This window comes from Haliaeetus leucocephalus, unplaced genomic scaffold (assembly GCF_000737465.1).
Source record: "Haliaeetus leucocephalus isolate CR32 unplaced genomic scaffold, Haliaeetus_leucocephalus-4.0 Scaffold295, whole genome shotgun sequence".
NCBI lineage: Eukaryota > Metazoa > Chordata > Aves > Accipitriformes > Accipitridae > Haliaeetus > Haliaeetus leucocephalus.
Window position 1 is genome coordinate 8,667,963 of NW_010972731.1, and position 20,580 is coordinate 8,688,542.

The 20,580-nt window shown below is 54.7% G+C and overlaps 1 protein-coding gene across 1 annotated transcript; it reads right to left on the bottom strand.

The window, feature by feature from the left end:
• Nucleotides 1-12,809: 12,809 nt before the first annotated feature.
• Nucleotides 12,810-17,352, bottom strand: HS3ST6 (heparan sulfate (glucosamine) 3-O-sulfotransferase 6). Its single transcript, XM_010570608.1, has 2 exons — nucleotides 17,297-17,352; nucleotides 12,810-13,428 (listed from the first exon to the last, which is right to left on the bottom strand). The coding sequence occupies exons 1-2, from the start codon at nucleotides 17,350-17,352 to the stop codon at nucleotides 12,810-12,812; spliced, it is 675 nt and encodes a 224-aa protein (XP_010568910.1).
• Nucleotides 17,353-20,580: the final 3,228 nt, after the last annotated feature.

The following is a 20,580-nucleotide window of genomic DNA, read 5'->3' on the forward strand; positions in this document are numbered from 1 at the left end:
GGCTGGAGGCAGGAGCAAAGGCAGAGCCATGGGCAGCCAACCTAGCACCCCAGGACAGGCGGGAGATAGGCTCGATTAAGCGAGGGGCACAGCCCAGGGCATTGTCTGAAGCAGTTGTTTCCTTCCTTCTTTCCCCCTTGCGTTGAAAAATTCTGGGTATAAATTGTTCTAAGTTATATCTGTTTGGTTTTAATTTCTGCTGATGCCCCAGTGTTATTTATGCTCTTGAAATACAGCAGTAGGCACACATACAGTGTTGCATTAATGAAATATAGCCCGCTGCCTATAGTATTTATTGATCAGCGCAGTAAATAATTCCAACAATCACAACTCATCTGAGCAAGCAGAGGACACAGCTGAAGGCTGCCCATCTGCCAGGGGCTATCACATATCCCTGCCAGGGCTGGCAGGATTGCACCAGCAGCACAGGGCTGACAGAGCCACTCCTGAAAGGTTCTTTTTCATCCAAAACGAAGCCAAGAGAGTCAGTGCAGCTCCCAGGTGGGTCCTGGTGGCAGCTGTGCCCTGGTCTGGCACAGGGGTCCCAGCCAGGATGGTCAGTGCTATGGGGAGATCCCTGGAGACATGGGATGCTCCCAGTTAATGCCAGAAGGGCAGTGACAGACAAAAAGCAACTGCTCGACTGCATCCAAGCTGGAGTGGAGGCACCCGAGGGACACGCAGCCACACCGGGAGCTAGATCCCCACAGCACCCTCAGCACCACATGCTCCAGCACAGCCAGGAGGCCACTGCTCGAAATAAAAGCTCTCTGCAAGGATTTTTTGTTTGTTTGTTTGATTAAACCATGCTTGGGGAGAAGAGGAAGGCAGTATATAACAGCCCTGTGTATAAGCAGTTGCTTGATTAGCATAGTTAATGTCTGTGGAATTTATTCAATGTCTGAATTCTTGCACTTTTTCCAGGGGAGAGGCAACAGGGGACTCTGCATAATGCTGTCCATGCAGAACTGCGTCTCTCAGCTGTCCCAAGTATTTCCCTGGAAGCCCTCCCTGTCCTGCAGCAAGACTAGAGACCTGGGAAAGCCAAGCACAAGGCTGGATAGATTTAGGGTTGATACACTGGGACTCATTTATCTTAGCTCAAAGGTGAACTGACACCATCCTCAAGGACAGGAGCCTAACAAGCAAAGTAGGAAGATCTGAACCAGATCTTGACCTGGTCTAAATCATGCAGCTGCACTGAACCAAACAAGGTTGATTTATGCCAGCAAGAAGCCAGTCTCTTAGGCTCGAATTCATGTCCAGCTCCTACTGCCACCAGCATTGCTGGAGCTGCCTGTCCACGCTGGGCAGAGCTCATCCTGCTAATGCCAGCTCTCCCAGTGGCTCAGGGACTGCCAGCAGCCCAATGCAGAGCCATGATGTGACACCAACACTCAGACTTCCATGGGACACTCAAACCGAGACATTGTACTGCTGACCTCAGCATCCTGCCTCATCAGCAGCCTTAAGAGTCTCAGGGTAAAATAAAGACCCTCAGAAGGGGATGTGCTGCAGCAGACACTCCTCTGGGTTTCGCACGGCTGCCCACCACCACAGGATGCTGTGCATCTTAAACACAGCCTGGTTTTAGGAGAGAGCCTCAGCGCCATGTGGTACATATGGGACTGTCCCAACAGGCACTCACAGGCAACTCCTCTTGGCTTAGCTACAATAATATTACTTCCCAGAGGAGATAATCTTGCTCAAACTCATGTCTCAGCCATGAAGCCAGTCTCTGAGAAGGTCCCTGATCAGGGACCGGAGCAGGTTACAGGGGCGCAGTGGAGTTGTGCAAACCTGCAGCTCAGAAGTGGGTTTTGTGCACGGGTCCTCTCGTGCAGCATCACCAGGCAGGCAGCACACACAGCAGCTGCAGCACCTTTGGTGGCACCTGCAGTGTCCCCGCATCCTCTGCTAACACAGGGGCCCTGCAGCTTGCAGCATCCCCCCCACTCTGATGCACGACAGCAGCGGCGGGGCTGTTGCAGTAATGTCTCCAGCGATGCTGCGAGTTCTGGCCTTGCTGATCCCAGTTCATCTCGGGGCAGTGTTTCTGAGCAGGGTGGTACACAGCACAGCACAAAAGGGTGCTTTCATGAGCTTTGCTAATTTTTACCCTGGGGCGAGCGTGATACCCTGACGGCCTCTCACCAGGGCACAGCTCCTTCCAATTCAGCTGGTCGCTGCCCCAAAGAGGGTGAGCACAGTCTGAGACACCCTGGAGACCAAAGTGGGATCCCCGACTCCAGGCAGCATAAACTGTCAGATAGCTCTGCCTCCAGCCAAGCCCCCCGCTTTGCACCGCTGCCTGTGCACACCGGGGCCTTTTGCCTTCCCAGGCTCCCCCCAAATATCCTCTCTTGCTCCACAAACACAGAGGGAGACGGCAGCAGACACCCACTGGCCCCATTTCCCAAGCTCCCCTCGAGCTCAGCACCTACTCCTTTCCACCACCAAGGAACCTTTCACAGCCCTAAGGAGCTGCAACATCTTCCACCTCCTGCAAAATACTCCAACTCACTTCCAGGGCCGAAGGCACAAGTCCCCACTGCCGGAGATGCCCCTAAGCACCCAGCATAGGCAGGGTGCAGGGAGACCAGCACCCACTGTGCTCGCCAGCACCCCAAACCCCACAGATACTGAGAGGAGCTACTTCACCTTGGCCCACTCCCTGGGTAGGAGCTGGTTGCCAAGCTCAGACTTGGATCTAGCGATAGACTTTTGTGCTTTGGCTCACAGATCCTGAAAACAAGAGCTTTAATCATTGCTTGCTTTTATGCACCGAGAGCCAAAATTGTCTTGTTAAATACAGTAAGTGATCAGTGCTCACAGTAAAGAACATTTCAATGACTGCTTGTGTGGGTAATTATTTCAGGCTTGCCTCTCTTCCCCTCTTGAGAAAAATTACGGAATGTGGAAATTATTGCAAAGCCTCTCCGGACTTGGAACATTTTCTGCCAGTTACAGGCGCTTGCTCTGGGCAGTGCTTCAGCCTCTGCCTACATTTTGCTGCCTGGTTGTGCACCGTCCCACTCCCCGACAGGCACCAGTCCCTGGGCAGACCACACCAGGACCACAGCCTCCACAAGCAGGTACACGACTGGCCTTTAGCTCAGACAGGTCTAAATAACCCCAATACCTGTCCTAAAGGCAACAGGAGTCTCTGCTGTGCCAGCCTTGAGGTAAACCTGTCGTCCCCCTGCCCGAGCACCGTGCATCGGCACACACCAGCCAAGCCCAGAAGACATTGATTTTATGGTTTTTTTCCCCCCCGATTCTGCATTCCTGAGTGGCAACAGTGGATCTGTGCTTGGGAGCCCCAGCTGTGCCATGGCCCCAGCCCCAGGCAGGAGCCTTTTTCTCCCAGTCCTTCTCTTCCAGTCCTCTCTAATATTACACTATTAAAGTTGCCTTTTAGGCTTTATTGGGATTTTTTCCAAAGATAAAAGAGCGCTGTAGAAGCAGAGGGACCCCCAGCACTAACCACGTCATTGGAGTGGACAGAGTGGGAAGCCTCGAGCTGGGGGTGCTGCGGCAAGGCCAGGGTGCGCAGAGGAAGAGGAGGATGGTGCACAGCCATCCCCTCACTCAGCCCCAGCTTCGACGAAGGAACCAGGAAAGCAGACAGCAGTGACGCTGCCTGCTCTGGCAGTCGGGGGATGTTTTGCTGGAAAAGGGGAATTTTTCCCTTTCTGAGGAAAACGCCTTCAGCCCTCTCGCAGCTGGGTTGGCATCACCTCCTCCTCTGCAAATGCAGCTTCTAGCTGAAAACTCGGCAGGAGGAAGAGAAAAACCCTGGATAAGGGATGACTGTCAGTTTGCACTCATTTCTAGAGAAAGGTTTAGGGTTACAGAGAAACACACAAAAGTGGCTTTTAAACACAGGCAGCTCTACACACAGCATGCTCCGCAGCAGGGTTTGGCACCCACAGATTTCCGCTGAGCCTGGAAACGCTGGGAAAGCCCGGCCCATGGGGAAGCAGAGGGAAAAACCTCCATCTGCAAATGCACCCTCGCGGGCAGCTCTGGCCTCGGCAAGGAAGGGTGACACAGCACCCTCTGCCCGCACCCTCGTCCCCTGCTACCAGAAGCTTAAACCTAATGGAAGAGGAGAGGCAGGGCTGAGGCACCCTGCAGCCATCCGTGCCCGCCGGAGCAGACCACCCCACTAATACCAGCTCCCTGCATTATTTACAGAGCATCGCAATGTCCCAGTGCGACGGTGATTCATGGGGCACCTTCCTGCCTTTCATTACACTAATAAATCTCCCGGCAAAGCGGGGATGGTGCATCACGGCATACATCCATCCTACCCTCACGGCCAGCGGGCATCTCCGCTCTCACCTCCAAGAGGATTCTGTACAAGGCAATTTTGGTGGTGGTCTGTAGGATGGAGGAAGGAAAGGCTCCAGGAGGATTTGAGTGGGCAGATGAAGCTGAAAAAGGCAGAACAAGTCCCTGAGTAGTTTCAGCATAAACACCTCTGCGCAGGTTTATGTGCAAAGCAAAGCCTATCCCTGCTGGCAGGTGGGCAAATGCTTTCATTCTGAAGCTCATTTCTGCAAGTTTATTGCAGTAGGAGAAATGGGGAAGAGCCATTAGCTCCAGCAGATGCCTGGGTGCCCTGTGGCACCCCCCATCACCCCTGCCCCGGGGTCCTGTGGCTGCGGGCAGAAGGGGCTGGACAGCACGGCTTGGGGGGGGATGCGGCATCCCACCGGGGGAACAGCATGAGAACTGCAGCAGAAAGGGCCCTCACGATACCTTCTTCCCACTGCAACTAGAGCAAGATCAGAGCAGAAACCTTTCAGGGTGGACTTTAACACAGGGCTGCATTGCCATACGTAAAACCTGCCACGAAGACAGACCTGAAGGCAGTGCAGTCCTGCCCAGCACCGAGGCACAAGGGGCAGGAGACGTGCGGGACAAATCTGAGCACCATCAGCAGAGAAAGCAGACATGTCCCTTGGCAAGCGCAGCTCTGCGGCACCAGACCAAAAGCAGACAGGCACAAACAAGTACCCGAGGGGGAGAAAGCATCTTTGGAGGATGCTCCCACCCTTAACTGGGTGTGAAGCAGCTCCACAGCACCGGAGCAGCCGCACACACATGAAGGTCACTCCAGACCAACCCTTCTCCAACTCAGATGTTTTTATGTGTTTTAATTTTTTTTTTCCTAGAGGCAATATAAAAAGTGTCAGTGCAGCCACAGGTACAGCACAGAGCAGCAGGTTTTGCCCATTTTGATTGACACAGTAGTCACATACCTTCACTATGCCCACCTTGCCGGACAGGAGCTCCTGCACTCCAGGTGTAGCTTTGACCCGTACCTGTCCCCAGACCTCCCAACAACCCAGCCACAGCCCCAGGGCTGGCTCCTGGCACCAATATCCACCCCAGAACTGGATCTGGCATTCCCAATCCCACGTTTGTGTGCTGGGTGCAAGACCACGCTGTCCCCTCCCAGCGCCTGGTGATGCCACCAGTGCGCTTCCCCCACGAACTGCTCCGGGTGCTGCAGAAGCTGTGTTAAAAATACTTGGGTATTGCAGCCAGGTCAGAGAAACGGGCTTCTTCCCTGCCTCGCCCCTCATGAATGCAGAGGGCTCCCCGTCCTCTCCACCCAGGCATGGCCCTGTTTTTCTCTGCCCCATTTTTCGGAACGGGTGGGGATCCATCACCCATGCACAGGGCCAACAGGAAGGGAGTCATTCCCAAGGAGCATTGCTTCTAAACCACTCCAATATGGCAAGGCAATGTTAACCAGCTGGGAAAATGCTTTAAAGACCCTTAATTAAAGGCTGGCTGTTGCACAAGCCCCTTTCCCACCCCCACCAGAAGCTTTTCCCAGTTTCCCGGCCTCTCCCCTGCTGCCTTCCATCCCTCGCACTTTCTTTCCCGCTGGCATCTGCCGGCAGCATGCTGTGGCTGCCGTGGGGTGTCTCTCCAGCAATCAGCCCCTGCCATCAGATGGAAGTTTGCACTCATAGGAAAAGGAAAAAAAGTGAAAAATTCTCTCCCTGTTGACTTTCAGGCGTGGTTGGAGGCAGCAGCTGCCTGCATGGATGCTGGTGCTGGGGCAAAGCTAGCATGGCCATGCTAGCCTGCTCCTGCCCAGGGACTGGAACCATCAGCTTCATCATCTGGCCATGGTCTTCACCACCCCTCACCGGCCATGGTAAATCAGGAGAAATGCGGCTGAATCAGACCGTCTAGCACCGCTGCTCACCTCTAACATGGGCCCTCATGTAATGAGCTGTGGCATTGCTCGGTGCCCCACCACAAGCCAGCCCCAAAGGCCCCGGCCGTCCCCCTCCTCGTGCCAGCTTTGTCTGTCTGTGGCCTGTGGGGAAGGAGCGGTGGTGGCAGTGCCCCATCCCATGTGTCTCCCTCTACTCTGCACCCATGGGAAGTAATGGGGGGTACATGATTAAGTCCTGGGGCTTGCCTCCCGCCAGGGGAAAGCTTGCCAGAAAGGCACCAATTTATTCTTTCTATTGATATAAATTGATTAATTATGTGAGGCAGCATGTTGCTGTTTCTAATCAAATAAAAAAAAAAAAAAAATCAGAGCTCTTGCATTAGCCAAGGGAAGCATCCAGCCTGTGCGAGGGTGCACAGCCTGATGGGGCGGCTCTGCGGGGCCACGCTGCCTCCAGCCAGGATCTGGCCCCCTCCCACAACCATGATCTCAGCTCTTGGAGTGGGAAAAAGGATGCTGCAAGCAAAAGAGACCTTCTTCTTCCTGACCACATTTGTCACAAAACCCATGCACAGCAGCACCTTTGTGAGCCCACGAACCCGCCGCACCCCTGCCGGCAGCACCAGCAGGATGGAGAGGACCCTGAGCACCCAGAATGAACAGGATGACCAGAGCATTTTAAAATGCCCCTGCAACTGAGTTAAACCTGCACAGGAGGAGGCCAAGACTGGCACCCCTCCTCCTTTGGAAGCCACATCTGTTTGAATGCACAGGCAAGATATTTTAAACCTGAACAGAGAAAGGGCTTGCATTTTCAGAATGGTTCAAAGAATACTTTTTGTTTGCACCAAGAAATGCAAATAAACTTAGTGGAGCTGATTTCCTGCCAGCAGCCACACCACTTGCGCGTCTTTCACATTTGCTCTCAAGAGCCACAGGGTTTGGAAGCAGCAGGGGGGACCTGGGGCGGTGGCAGGATGGGGACCAGGGCCGGGGGATCCAGTCCTCACCTGCCGCAGGACCCCCGGAGACAGCCTCGCGGTGGGGACATGCCAGCAGCATGCCCTTTCCTAGTTTGGACAGGCACTAATCCCAGCAAGTTGCTCACAAATAAATAATTTGGTTAATTATTTCAGTAAGTAACTACTATTTTGCTAAAAAACATCTTGCTGCCTGCTCACAGCCTTCCAGAGGGGCTGAGCACGCAGGCTGTGCTCATCTCGCCCCAACTCCAGTTAAACCAGTGAATAACCTCACCCAACATCAGGGAACAGGTTGAACCAAGGCAGCCCACCTCGCTCCTGCATTAGACACAAGCACCATGTACTGCATTTTCTTTGTTACATTCAGCTACCCTGGAGCTGCCTACACCTGATGGTGGTTATTTGTGCCCACATGTGGGATCCAGCCCATGCTCTACATGACTTGGAAGCCACCACCGGGCACCTGTTTGCAATTACAGCAGCCTCTCCCTTGACATGGGCATTTTCTTGTCTATTGGGGAATATGGCATGAGTTTATTTTATGTATTGAGATCACGTCAAGATCGAAACCAGAGCAGAAGCTAGCGGAGTTGGCAGCCCCAGATGCTGTGCAAGGGCTGCGTGTGGTGCCGGGGAGCTTTGCAGGAAGGCAGGACACTGTGAGGGGACAAAAACGTCCCTCCCAAGAGCTCTCCTCTGCGCTGGCCAGGAAGGGAAGCCACCACAGCGTGCCCTGAGGCAAGAAGCATCACAGCCCCAGATGTCCTCAAGTATGGGATGAGGCAGAGGGTCGCCGGTGATGCTGTCTGAGGCAGGAGGGTTGCAGGTGATGCTGTCCGCACTGCAGCTCATTTCAGCAGGAAGCACGGGACCATCCTAGCCCTGCTCACTGCCCCACTCCCACGGAGCCACTGGCCCCTCATCGTGTACCAAAGAAGCACCAGTGGCCCTAGGGTGAGCACTCGGACACTGGGGGAGATACAGGACTGCACCATGGGACAGGCAAAGCTCCTCTTGCAGACCCCAAGCACAAACACTGGAAACCTCAGGATGCACCAGCACCCACAGACGCTCCCTGAGCACTGCTGCTCCATCCCCAAACACCACACTGTCCCTACAGCCCCCCACAAGCAGCACAGAGGGTGTCTGACATCCCTGGCAGTAGCCCCCCTGTCCCCCCGTACCAGCCAGCTCCTGCTCCCGGAGCCGGGACAGCCCTCGGCACTCTCCACAGCTGGAGCAGGTCTTGCAGGGAAGATCCAAACCCCCCCGCCCTCCCTGCATTTATAGCCCACAGGTGCCCCATGGCCCTGGCAGCACAAGCCCCACCTGGGGTCTCTGCTGTGGGGGACACACCCCACGGCAGGCAGGGAATAGGGACGGATGGGGCATTTTCAGGGAAAAGTGTGGCTTTCCCTCTTACAGGCTATAAAACATTCCCAGGGCGCATCAAAATGAAATGTATAATTGCAAATTAGTCCTGCTGCTCTCCTGCAACTCCAGACCTACGCAAAGGCAGGGAAGTTTTAATTTCTTCCTTTTGGAGCTTTTTTTTCTTCTATTTTTGTTCTTTCACTTCTGTCCTCCTAAATTTGGTATAAAGGCAAAAGGAGTAAACAAAAATTTTGGAAAGCTCTTGCAACCCTGCTCTTCCTGGCTTATGAAGTGGTTGGGATGGAGGGGGAGGCACAGGGCACAGGAACCACAACACATTGGATAGCTGGATTTTCAAAACAAAAATGGGGTTAGAAATGGAAACTTTGGTTAACTGAGACAGGGATGAAAACTTCATTTCACACTCAGAGCAAAGCTGGATCTCCATCACCCTCATGCTCTGGCACTTCCCCTATATAACCTGGTGCCCCAAAGGCATTTCTGTAGCTCTGGCAGTGCAGGGGATCTTGCCGTCATCCTCTGAGCAAGCAGACACGGGCACGCCACTGCCCAAACTCTCTCGGGAGCTTACTTGGAAACACTTCCCCAAGGAAGCACCAGCAGCCTGCTGGGGAGCGGATAGATGTCGGGTGCTGGCCTGAGTTTTTAAGCACATCCTCCCAGCATCTGCTGTCCTGGGGGGAAAATATCCCCTTCCAGGTTTCTGGATTTTCAGCAAGCTGAGATAGACACAACGAAGGGAAAAAGTCATAAAAGCAGCCATGTGGGACTATGTCCCCTCCCCAGCACGCCCCAGTGGTGTGCAGTAGCAGGCACATATAAGACATCAGCACAACTCAGGATCATCTTCTTATAACTTTATTTCCAGAGGTCTTGTGCAGAAAGATGCAGCTGTGATGCCTGTCCCTGAGCCTCTGCAGGAGTTTTCGGGGGGCATTTCAGAACAATTCCTGACCCCGCAGCATCTCCCACGCAGGGACCGCAGTGCACCAGGTTGAGCGGTCGGAGCCCCACCACCCTGGCCAGCCGGCGGTCCCTGGTAGTGCCGCTTCCCAGCAGCATCGCAGCACCGCGGGGTCCCGCCAGGGGAGACCCCCCAGCCCCTGCCTGAGCCTGGCAGCAGCAGCCCCAAAGCCAGGGTGCACGGGCTGATACCAATGATTACAAAAGCCACTGCAAAGGGGGCTTCAGCTTCAATTTCCCTAAGAGCCCACTAGCCTGTTCTCAGGGAAAGGGTTCCCAAATAAGCTCCACCAAAGCACCTACAATAAAGAGGCAGATTTCTTTTTCTCAGTAGTCCTCGGCTCTTGGTGAGACAGCACAAGAGCTGTGTTGTGCCTCCGCTCAGGTGCGAGCTGACACCTTCAGTAAATCAGCTGCTGGTTTTTCTTAAATCTTCTTTTTTTAATTAGGTGGCTGAGGCAGTGACGGCAAAGGCGGTTTCTCCTCCAGATAGGCATGAGAAACATGTTGCACTAGCACGTGATGGGATCCCTGTCGGGCCGGTGAAGAGAATCCACCCGACCCTGGGGAGCAAAACATCACGGTGGAGAAGTGCTCGGTGAACACGCTGACTTTCAAGCAATTGCTGCTCGAGCGATGCCCACCCTTCCCGCACCCCAGCCCTTCCCTTGCACGCCAACTCGCTTCTCGAGCCGAAACCCCCATGACGCTGGGTGGACCCACACGACGGGACAGCACGAGTGGGATGTGGGTGCCACGTCCCCACGTGCTGCAGGTGACCGGAGAGCGACGTGGCACAGATCTTTGGCAGAGCCACCGGCCCGGCCGCCATCCTGCACCGAGCAGCTTTGGTTGGAAGCGCATCGCTCCGTTGGGGCTCTTGAAAGCGACAGAAACGACCCAAAAGGCTGCCGTGCTGGACATAAGCCTTTGCTTGCGCTCAGAGCAAGAGCCGGGAGATTTCACCCCGGGTACCTTCCCCCTTCCTACCCAAAGCCGCTTTTATTGTCTTGATCTAATGAAGTGCAGACTTCACCTGGACAGACCCATAAGTGGCTCCTCTCGGAGGCAATGAATACAAATACTTGACCTCATGAGCTGCGGGGCAGCAATTAGTTTAAGCAGGGGGTTTGTGTAACACTTCAAAAGTCTTAATCCGTGCGGTCAGCCCTGGCACGGTATTTGCCAGAACCTATTGAGTAGTCTTAATGAGTCTGCAAAGCAAGCTTTCAATACATTTTGGGTCGCTTCAGATGCTTTAAATGGCATAGTCTATATGGTATTGTGCGGCTTTAGAAAGGCCCGGGCTTTAAAAAAGTATGGCTCCCTTTCACAGGGCAGACAGAAACCATCTTTAGAGCCGGGACCCTTAACGTTTTGCATATCAATACGGCTGGGGCTGAATGCAGTCACTCAGCTGAGAAATAGGATCACTATCAGCGTTTCCAGGCTTTCACAGGCACTTGGGAAACTTTAAAGCCCTTCGTGGAGAATAATTTGGTCGAATGTCGTGGCTGGAAACAAAACCTAAACAAGCAGAGCGCAGTCCATCATGCGGAGCTGCCAGCGAGGTTGACAACAGGCTCCAGCCGCTCCGACATCCAGCCCCCAGCAGGTCGGCGGTCGGGGCACTCGCGGTCCCGGGGGGACCCCGCACCGGGCGCGGGGTGCCGAGGCCCACCCGGCAACGGCTGCGTCCCTCGGAGGGCTCTGGGATTTTAGCCGGTCCCGATTTCAGCTCTTGTGACCATTCTTTTACAATATCCCGGGTTCTTAAGAGCGGCCGCAAAGCCCCCAGGCTCTGGCATCGCACCGGTGGCATCTGTGTCTGTCCCCGGCACCTCTCGCACACGCGTGGACCCACGCCGCGACACCCCGCGCAGAAACAGGCAACGGTTCGCGTTTAACTCCAGCATCACGTCAAGACCGTCCCCGCACATGTCACTTGTCCCGGCAGTGACCAGAAGAGCCCAGGGGCTGAACTGGGCAAATGGGCTCAACCTCAGCTACAGCCCAGAGCATCGGTACAGAAAATACACGTCACCTCCAAGGGACACAAAGGAGGTGCCAGCAGCCGGGACGGAGGAGCGGAGAGAGCTGTGCAGGGTAAAGCACAACGTGCCGGTGTAAAACCACCTTGGAGCTGGGAGGAAAGGGGCCGGTGCCTGTTGTGCATCCCAGGAGAAGGGGTACCTGCCGCCTCCATCACTCCCGGAGAGCAGCAGCGAGGAGGGGAGGCGATGGCACGACACGCCTGGCAGGATGGTCAGCTTTGCAGGATGGAAGAAACCACAGCCAAAGCATATTTGCAAACAATCCAGGGCCTGAGGGCCCTTGAAAACATGTAATTAGCTCATTAAAGAGACAAATACAAGTCACTAATAAGATATTAGAGGTTAATTAAATGTTTTCCTCATCTTTAATTAAGGGAAAACTAGTTAATTCAGATTAAACTAATTTCTGCAGCCTCCCATGATGGCCCTCTATGGCTGCAGATTTGAAAATCCATTGATATTATTGAACTGGAAGGTCAGAGTTTGGGGCTTTTGTCTGCTCTGCTTGGGTGAATTTGGGGGAAGCAGGGATTTTCATCCTAAGGGTTAGAAATGCCCTACTTTATCATCTGGGTTACTCAAAGAACACAGGAAGGTATGTGATACGCAACTCCCCCTCCCTAACCCCGGACCTGGCATTTATTCAAAACTACTGCCGTTAATTGTTTTTCTTAACTAGGAAGTTCCTGCAGACTATTTTCTGTCTGCAAAACGTACCCCACGCTTGGGGCCTGCTGCTCGGCCGGCCTCACCCACCGCCCCACGGCAGCTGCTGCCTGTGCTCAGCACTGGCATTTGATTTAGCAAAAACCCACGGGCTGCACAGCCCAGAGGCTGACTGGTTTCCAAAGCTTTTATTGTGGATGGCAGAGTCGTCATCTCCACGCATGCACACACACCCATCCATGCACTCACACGCTCCCACTTGCCACCCAGAATGGTCACAGTTAATATAGATTAGCAAGATTTATATGGAAGAATATTTAATCTGGTCAGGAAGGGGAGAGGGGTCATCTGTGTTTTTATTTCTTAAATATTTCTCTCTACTCCAGAAGGGTCCATTTCTCACCAGAAGAGGTCCGATATAAATTAGAACGAAGGGAGGAGGTTGCTGGTGGGGCAGCCACGAGCATCCCTGGACCACGGTCCTGGCTCCGCGCACCGCTGGGCAGACCAGGTCCCAGCATGGCGGCGTGCCCTGTGGATAGCTCAGTCCCACCCGAAGTCCTGCCCTGTCATCTGATAAAACTTCATATTGAAGGGTCTGTAAAACTCCCGCAGGCGCTGGACCACCTGCACGTCAATTTTGGGGTGCGGCCGCCCCTTGGATTTCCCCAGGCAGCGGGGCTTGCTGCCGCCCTCCGGCTTCTTCAGGCAGGGAAAGCCCTTGGTCTCATTAAAATAGAAATGTTTGTCCGTCACCACCCTCTTGAGACCCAGAAAGTCCTGGACACGGCCCATCTCCCCGGCTGGGTCGCTGACGAGCCTCTCCCCACTGACGAAGAGGAATTTGGAGAGGGGGAAGTACTGCAGCCAGTTGTCCAGGTGCTTGGCGTAGATCCCAATCCTCACCGCGCTCCAGCTCGTGTCGATAAGTCCCGTGCTGACGTTTTTGAAGGCCAGGGCCTGGAAGCTGGGGATAGCGGGGTTTTTGGAAAGCGTCTGCGTGTAGTCCGAGATGGCGCGGGTGACGGGGTTGCGCACCACCACGATCAGCTTCGTGTCCCGAGACATGTTGTAGATGCGGCGGGGAGCCTCCTTGGTGACGAAGTAGCTGGGGGTCTTCTCCATCGTGATCTGCCCCTCCAGCGTGCGCGGCATCAGGCTCCTGGGGAGAGAAAGGGACACGGTCAGGGCTGGAGGCACGGCTGCTCCGACCTGATGCCACAACGGGGACGGGTGGGAGCAAACCCCCAAACTCAACCAGAAATGCCATGGGGCTCCCCAACTGCAACCCCATCTCTCCTTCTACCAGCCAGGGATACTGCCTTGTCATACCCCACCAGTCACCTCCTCGTCTTCAAAAGCCTTCCTAGGAGCCCCCCTGCCCGGGTCTCTCCTTTCCTCACCTCATTTCAGCCTCCCCTTCGTCCCCCCCGCCAGGGTCTGTCCCTGGGAAGGGACTCCCTGTCACTCTGCCCCCCCAGCAGCACGGTCCAGAGGGCACTTGCAGGCTGTCGGTCCCCCTCGGAGGTCCCCGATGACCCCCTTCCCAGCCCTGGAAATTCCTCCTGCCCCCTTGTCCTCCACCTCCGTGAGTTTCGGCATCACAACATGTGGATTTTGGGACAGGGCTGGTTTTCACCCCAGCCTCCAGACAGATTACATGTCCTGGAGGTGCTGACTTGCCACGTAGCGTTGCAAAGAGGAAAAATCTCATCACGGGGGTGTGCACCCATGGGGGCTAAGCCCAAGCGGCGGCTGGGGATGGAGATGCCCACCGAGGCTCCCAGCTCCTCTACCTCCAGACAGCAAGCAGTTAAGGCCAGAAAAAGACTGTTTCCTTTTTAAAAAAAAAAAAAGGCAGAAAATGTCTCAGGGCCCAGCCATTGTGCTGTATAAAATTCACTGCCCTGATTGTTTTCTTGTGTGCTTTAATGAGGCATTAATAGCCGAAGAAATTACCCAGGCATGTCACCCTATGAGGAAAGCCAGGGGCTGCAAAATGGGACCTCCCTGCCACCAGCGCAGGCACCTGCCCCAGAGCCCCTGACGTCCCCCAGAGCCCCTCACGTCCCCCTTCTTCTTGGGGGTGGACAAGTCCCCTCTGGGCATCCTGGTGAAGAGAGGACTTGGTTTCCCCAACGGTGGAGCTCCACGAGCTGAGACCGTGGGGCCAGCCAGGAGGCAGCTCACGGGTCCCTGCGGGCACAGCCCCCAGCGTGGCTCCCCGACACCCAGTGCCACCCCCAGCTGCTGCTGCTCCCCATGGATTGCCTTGCTGGCAGATGCTGCAGATGTGCCAAGGGACCGACAGCTCTCGCTGCAGCATCCCAGCCACGTCCCACCAGCTCACTCCCACAGCACCCATGGGTGCCCTCGCCAATGCACCCCACGTCGCTGCAGCGATGGAGCTTGTTCTTCACGGGGCTCATCTGGGATTGAAACGACTTTGTTTCCTCCACGCTGTCACAAGCCACGGTTCCCATTCCCTCCATCGTGCTCGGGGTGACATGCGTGCTCCCCCTCCCCGGCCACGTAAAACAGAGTCTCTTGGCTGAAAGCCCTGGGCTGGAAACTCATTCTGCTCGGAGCCCAGCAGCGTTCTGCTCCGGTGCCAGGGGCTCAGCCCTGCTGCCCACCCGACCCGGGCAGCTGCCCTCGCACTGGGTCTGTCCCAAGCAGGAGGCTGCTTTCCCACAGGGAGGGGACACAAGGCTTTCAGAGGTTTGCTTAATACTTTGGGAAATGACGAAACCGCTTCAATAGTTCTTCTGAAATAAAAACTATGTGTCGGCGTGCACAGAAATAGATATAACACATACACAGAATAAGCATGCCCTTTGCCCCCACCTAGGGCTTTTCTTAGCAGATGGCAGAGCACTTAACCCAGCAGGGAAGGGGGTTAAGGGGAAACTTAGGCACCAAGCAATGACTTCGCTTGCGTAGGAGCTGCTGTGTAGATGCCTACATTCATCCAGCCAACAAACATCCACCATCCTGACACAAAATCACTTGTATGGGTCAGCGAACACATGGGGATTCAACCCAAGCTGCTTCATACCCAGAGGCATCCCAGGATGAGCTCCAGGGATCAGGAAGTCTCTTGGAAAAAGTACCAATACCCGAATATTAACTGTGACAAGAGATAAAATAAAATTAAAAAAAAGTCTAATCGTGATGTTTCACTTAACTAAAAGGAGAGAGTTGGGACTGGACAGACTCTTTCCTACAGGAACTTTCCCTTTTGCCTGAACTTGGAAGAATTCCGGTTTTAAAACTCGAGGTTCCCCCTGGGGAGTCCCCTGAACCCCTGGGGCTGCTCCACCTCGTGTCCCTTGGGGTTCACTGGAAAGGAGAGGAGCTTCCCCCGCCTGCACCCTACACCTCTCCTCCCTCACCCAGGCAGGGGCAGGTTTTTTTAACGTCTCTTGTTTGAGGCCAAGCCGACCCACGCAAGGGCAGGGAGAGCTCCAAAACCCTGCTCCGGGGATCCCTGCGGGAACGCTGGCAGAGCAGGAGGATGAGGATGGACTTTCCCGCCCGGCTGCGGCTGGGTCCCGCAGCGGGGCCAGCTCTTGGCAGCGGCACTTTGGGGCAGGACGGGGTGTTTCAGGGATCCCCATCCCGCTGCTCGGAGCGGCAGTGGCACCGCAGGATTGTGCCCGGCGAGGGAGCTGGGTCCCCACAGAGAGAGGGGACAGGCCACGCAGCAGCCGGGGCTGTGCTGTGGGGAAGCCGGGGCTCTGCCCAGCGGCATCTGTTCCTTATGTAATGGGAAAAGGCTTGAGGTTTCTGGTTTTTTTCCCCTGGACGCAGGAAAGAACACTTTATTAAAAGCATTTGCAACCGATGCTGGGCCCCGCACAACTCCCTCCCCCAAACAGAGGCAAAAGCCACTCGTGGCATTTCCCCCCCGCCTCTTCTTTTTTTTTTTTTTTTTTTTTTTTGGACAATGCCAGCATTTTCAGAACCACTTCTTGTCCCCAACATCACCACCCAGCAACCTGGCCCCTCTGTTTGGCACCAGTGGTGCCCGGGCAGGCAGGATTCCCTTCAGGTGTACACGCATCCTGGGGCAGCAATGGGTGGTTCCCCCCCCCTTTCACCCCCCCCCCCCCCCCCCCAAATAACCGTGCTCACCAGAGGGGCTGACTGCTGGGGTTCCCACTGGGAAATGCCTTCCCAAACCAGGATCAGGCCCTTACAGCCCCCCACCCCATCCCCTCCCTGCCATGCTTGCCCAGAGCCAAGCAAAAACCAACCGCGCATCTCCAAACGCTGCTGTTAGCACACCACCAACCTGCTGGTTTGGCTTTCCCTGCCCCGCAAGCCAAGCCAGGAAAGTGTGTTTAACTCTAATTACATTCAGAAACCTGCCAGGCTGCTTCATGCAGCTTCTCTGGGCGACTTGTTGAGGCATTTCTGCTGCTCCGCAGTGCTTGCCTGGATGCCACCGGGATTACCGCACAGCAAAACGGCTCCTTCCTCGTGCTGCTCGCCCGCCCAAAACCCTCTCTCAGCAAACACAGGCTTAAGACCTAAATCAGTCCCTCTCCTCAATGGGCAACAAAGTTTTTATTATCAAACAGTGAATGCTTGGGATTACATGATCCAAGAGCCTGGAGAGCTCACATTAAACCAAAACACTGTTTTTCTCAGCCTGTGCTCCCCAAACCGGCACTGATTTGACCCAAGCTCAAGAATTCATGGTTGTGCTCAGCTTTCGTAAAGCAGGATGGTTTGGGTTTGCTGCAGTTGCCGTCGTGGTGTTCCCGAGGACATAAACCAGAGAGGAAACCCGTGAGCTACCCCGGAACAGCGGTGCTCTCCGAGAGCACTGACGCATTGACCACAAAGAACGACGTGAGTCTGGATGCACCACCAAAGGTTTTGCTAAAATATTTTAATAAAAGCCATTTTACTCCCCCTTTTCCTTTTTGCAGGGAGACAGCAAGGGCCAGGCTGAGCCCCCTGGTGCTGAGACCATCCCTAAGGGGTCTGTGGGGCAGAAGGACCCCCAGGACCCCACTCACCGCAGGCAGCCCAGGAGACCCACACCCAGCAGCACCAGCACCTTCCCCGCACTCATCCTGCTGATCAAGGGTTTCTCAGCACACAGGAATAGCACCAAATTTCATTAAAGCCAACCACACCACCCTAGGCTTAACTAAAAAGTAATTAAATAGAATTTTTAGTAAAAGCCCATGTTGGGGCAGGGATTCCCACTCTGTTTGCACAGGTACCGCCAGAGCAGCGGCAAGCGGTTCGTGTGCCTGTGAGCTCTGACAGGGTGCAGAGACCTTCCCCCCCACCAGTACAGCCCCATACTTGGTCCCCCCACCAGGGACAGCAGTGGGGCAGTGCCGTCCCATGCAAATCCCCCCCCAAGGCTGGTCCATCAGAGCCGTCAGCTCTGCAAGCCAGCACTTAGGCGGACCCTCAGACAGGCTCCAACACACCTACAGCTTCGTTTCTGATGGGAACAAAAGGCGTGCGACCCCCCCACGGGCTGGACATCGCTGACTTGGTTCTAAACCCTCGATCCAGCCCTCGGTTAATGCAGAGCCATCGGCTGCTGGGGTCAGGGTGGTGGCAGAGGAGCTGGGTCTCAACATCATCCCAGGACTGCATTGGGAACGGCAGCCTCCGAGCAGTTAATTGTGCAACACCTCCTCTTCCTCAGCAGCTCAATCACTCCCAGCTACTTGCAAGATAATTACGCTATTTCACATTTTCATTAACTCCCTAATACTTTCCCCTAAATTACCCCAGTTAATTATTGATAACCCCTGTCTCCCTCCAGATCTGGCTTAAACTGGCAAAGAGCAGACCAGGCTTCCGTTATGCTCCACTTCAGCGCAAGCATTGGAAACTTTAATTAAAATTTACAGTTAATTCTTATTGACCTTAAGAAAACACCTCGGGAATGCTAAGCATCACCTACAGGTAGGCGACGCCGCAATGAGGGAGTGCCTCAGCAGCCTTGGAGGGAATTTGTATTTCAAGAAGAGACCGTGTGCCCAGGCAGCAAAACAAAACTCTTTTACCTTTCTATTAAGCTGATAAATTAGACAGTAAAACAACTGGCATCTGAGTGGCATCAGAAATGGGATTTCCAACATAGAAATATTCAACCTGGGAAGCTGTTAATGCTTAAAGAAAATAGCAAAATTACGGAGAGGGATGGGAAATGCCACCATCTACTTCAAAGCCTCCCAGGAGCCATTTAGCTCATCATTTCACCAAGTTTTCCTTTCCACCCACCCCAGTGACCCATCCTCATCCTCCTCTCCCCCTCCCAGTGGTACCCACGTGCTCGGAGGCTGCGCGATGGCTGCTGTACCACCTCGTACTCTGCACGGGCAGCCAGCCACGACCCGGGGCTGCGGTTACCACTCACCGAGGGGCTGAGCCGACAAGCTCACGTCTGTAACATCCCCTAATTGCTCTCAGCTGAGGTGCATTTCCAAGGGCTGCTGGACCTCTCCAGGACATTCCCTCTATTATAGTCAATGGGAAATTGCAGATTACGGCTGTGCTCCCAGGGGCCCTCGTTTAGATTAATTACCTCCTCTGTTGAGGTAGCAAGGTGCAATAACTTACAGCCCTGATAAAAATGCAGAAAGCTGCATTAAATACAGATTAACAGCCATAGCAGGCAGGTAATCAAAGCAGACTTCAAAAAACTGGGCTGACATAACTTTCCAGGGTTAATTGGTTCATGATTCCTCAACTCCAGGATGATTTTGTTACAGACAAAGGAGAACTCCTCCCAGTACGGAGCTGAGAGCATCAAGTGATGGATGTGCCCGTCGGAGGACAACCTCACCGATAAATAAGTCTCCAGCCCGAGAGCATCCCTGCGTTTGCACCCATGCCGGCTGCTTGTGCAGCAGCTTCACTGCCGGCGGGGCGGGCTCTGCCCACAATTCATCCCCCCTGAAAATGCCGGGCAGTATCTTTAGCACAGATGCAGGTCCAACCTGTGCTAGGAGCGTGGAAGGAGGCTCCGAAACCCCAGATAAACCACAGGTGTGGGTGACGGGTGCCATCCGGATCAGGGCTTGCAGGTTCTGTGTTATCACCAAAAGTGGAAGAGAAAAGGGAGCAAAAAAACCCCTCCCCATTATTATTAAAAAAAAAAACGAGCACTGACAAAAAAAGTCCTCGACAAAAGCAAGTGAAAGGCAAGGGGATTTCTGCCAGAGGGGATATGGTTGAGAGCTTTCTGCAGGGCCAAAGAAAGTGACTCTTTCAAGGCGATAAGATGGGCGACGGGATGACGTGGGGGACAAAACCGGCCGGGACAGCCCAGCTTAGCGCTGGTGACGGCTCCGCTCGCCCACCCCAGCCCAGCCTTGTCTGGGCAGGGGGCACCCAGTGGCGTCCGGCTGCGGTTCCAGGGGACCTCCTCTCTCAAAGGCGGGGTGACAGGCTGCCCGGGACGGGGCTCAATGGGGGACAGAACCTTTTTTGTGTAAATGTAAAACAGTTTGGAACCAGGAGAGGGGGACAAGGCTTGGGACAGATTTATCCTCTCTCAGCAGACACCCCGTACCACCCGGATCTGCATATGAATCGCCCCAACAGGCTTATCTCACCCGGCGGGACAAGGCTGCCTTTGTGGCCGCACAGCCGCTATGAAGTTGTTAAACTGGAACCAGTTATGTAGACTTTAAGATACCGGCCTTGTCCTTCAAGGCAGCTAAAATAGCAGCACCTTTGCTGGGAAGCAGGGCGGGAGAAAGCGGTGAGGGGGATAGGATGTCGGGAGGGACAGATCCAGCCTTGTGTCCCCGCTCCCGGCTCTGCCACGGAGACTCCGGCTGCCGGGGGTCATGCCGGACCCCCCATTCCCCAAAGCGAGGTGGGGGGCACGTGTGGGCAGCTGTGCTTACCCCCCCACCCCAGTCCCCTCCATCACCTCCTCTTCCCGGAGGAAGCACCAGGGCATCTGTTGAACCTCAGTGCAAGGCAATGGAAGGCTGAACTCGCCGGCAAGCCGCTCGGGAGCAAATTAGGCCATGTTCCTTTTTACTCCTAATTACTGTGATATTCCCCCTCTCCTTCCCTGCTGCCCCTTTGGAGGAGGCAGCGTGTCCTGCCAGCACCTCCCCAGCAGGCAGAGCCCCCCGGGCGCTTTCCATCCCAGGCCTGCCTCCATTATTTTTGATTCTTTCACCAATTCAAAAATGTGCAAATGTGGCCACGGCTTCCCAATCAGGCCTGGCCAGGAGCTAATTGGCTTTAAGCAGGGAAACCTGAATATGCTAATGATGGCAGTAACAAGCCTGTGATGCGCCTGGAAGGGGAGCCA

Coding starts and splice junctions, on each gene's coding strand:
- HS3ST6 (XM_010570608.1), bottom strand. CDS start 17,352: ATGAGTGCGGGGAAGGTGCTGGTGCTGCTGGGTGTGGGTCTCCTGGGC. Junction 13,429..17,296: donor GGTCTCCTGGGCTGCCTGCG/GTGAGTGGGGTC, acceptor TTCTCTCCCCAG/GAGCCTGATGCCGCGCACGC.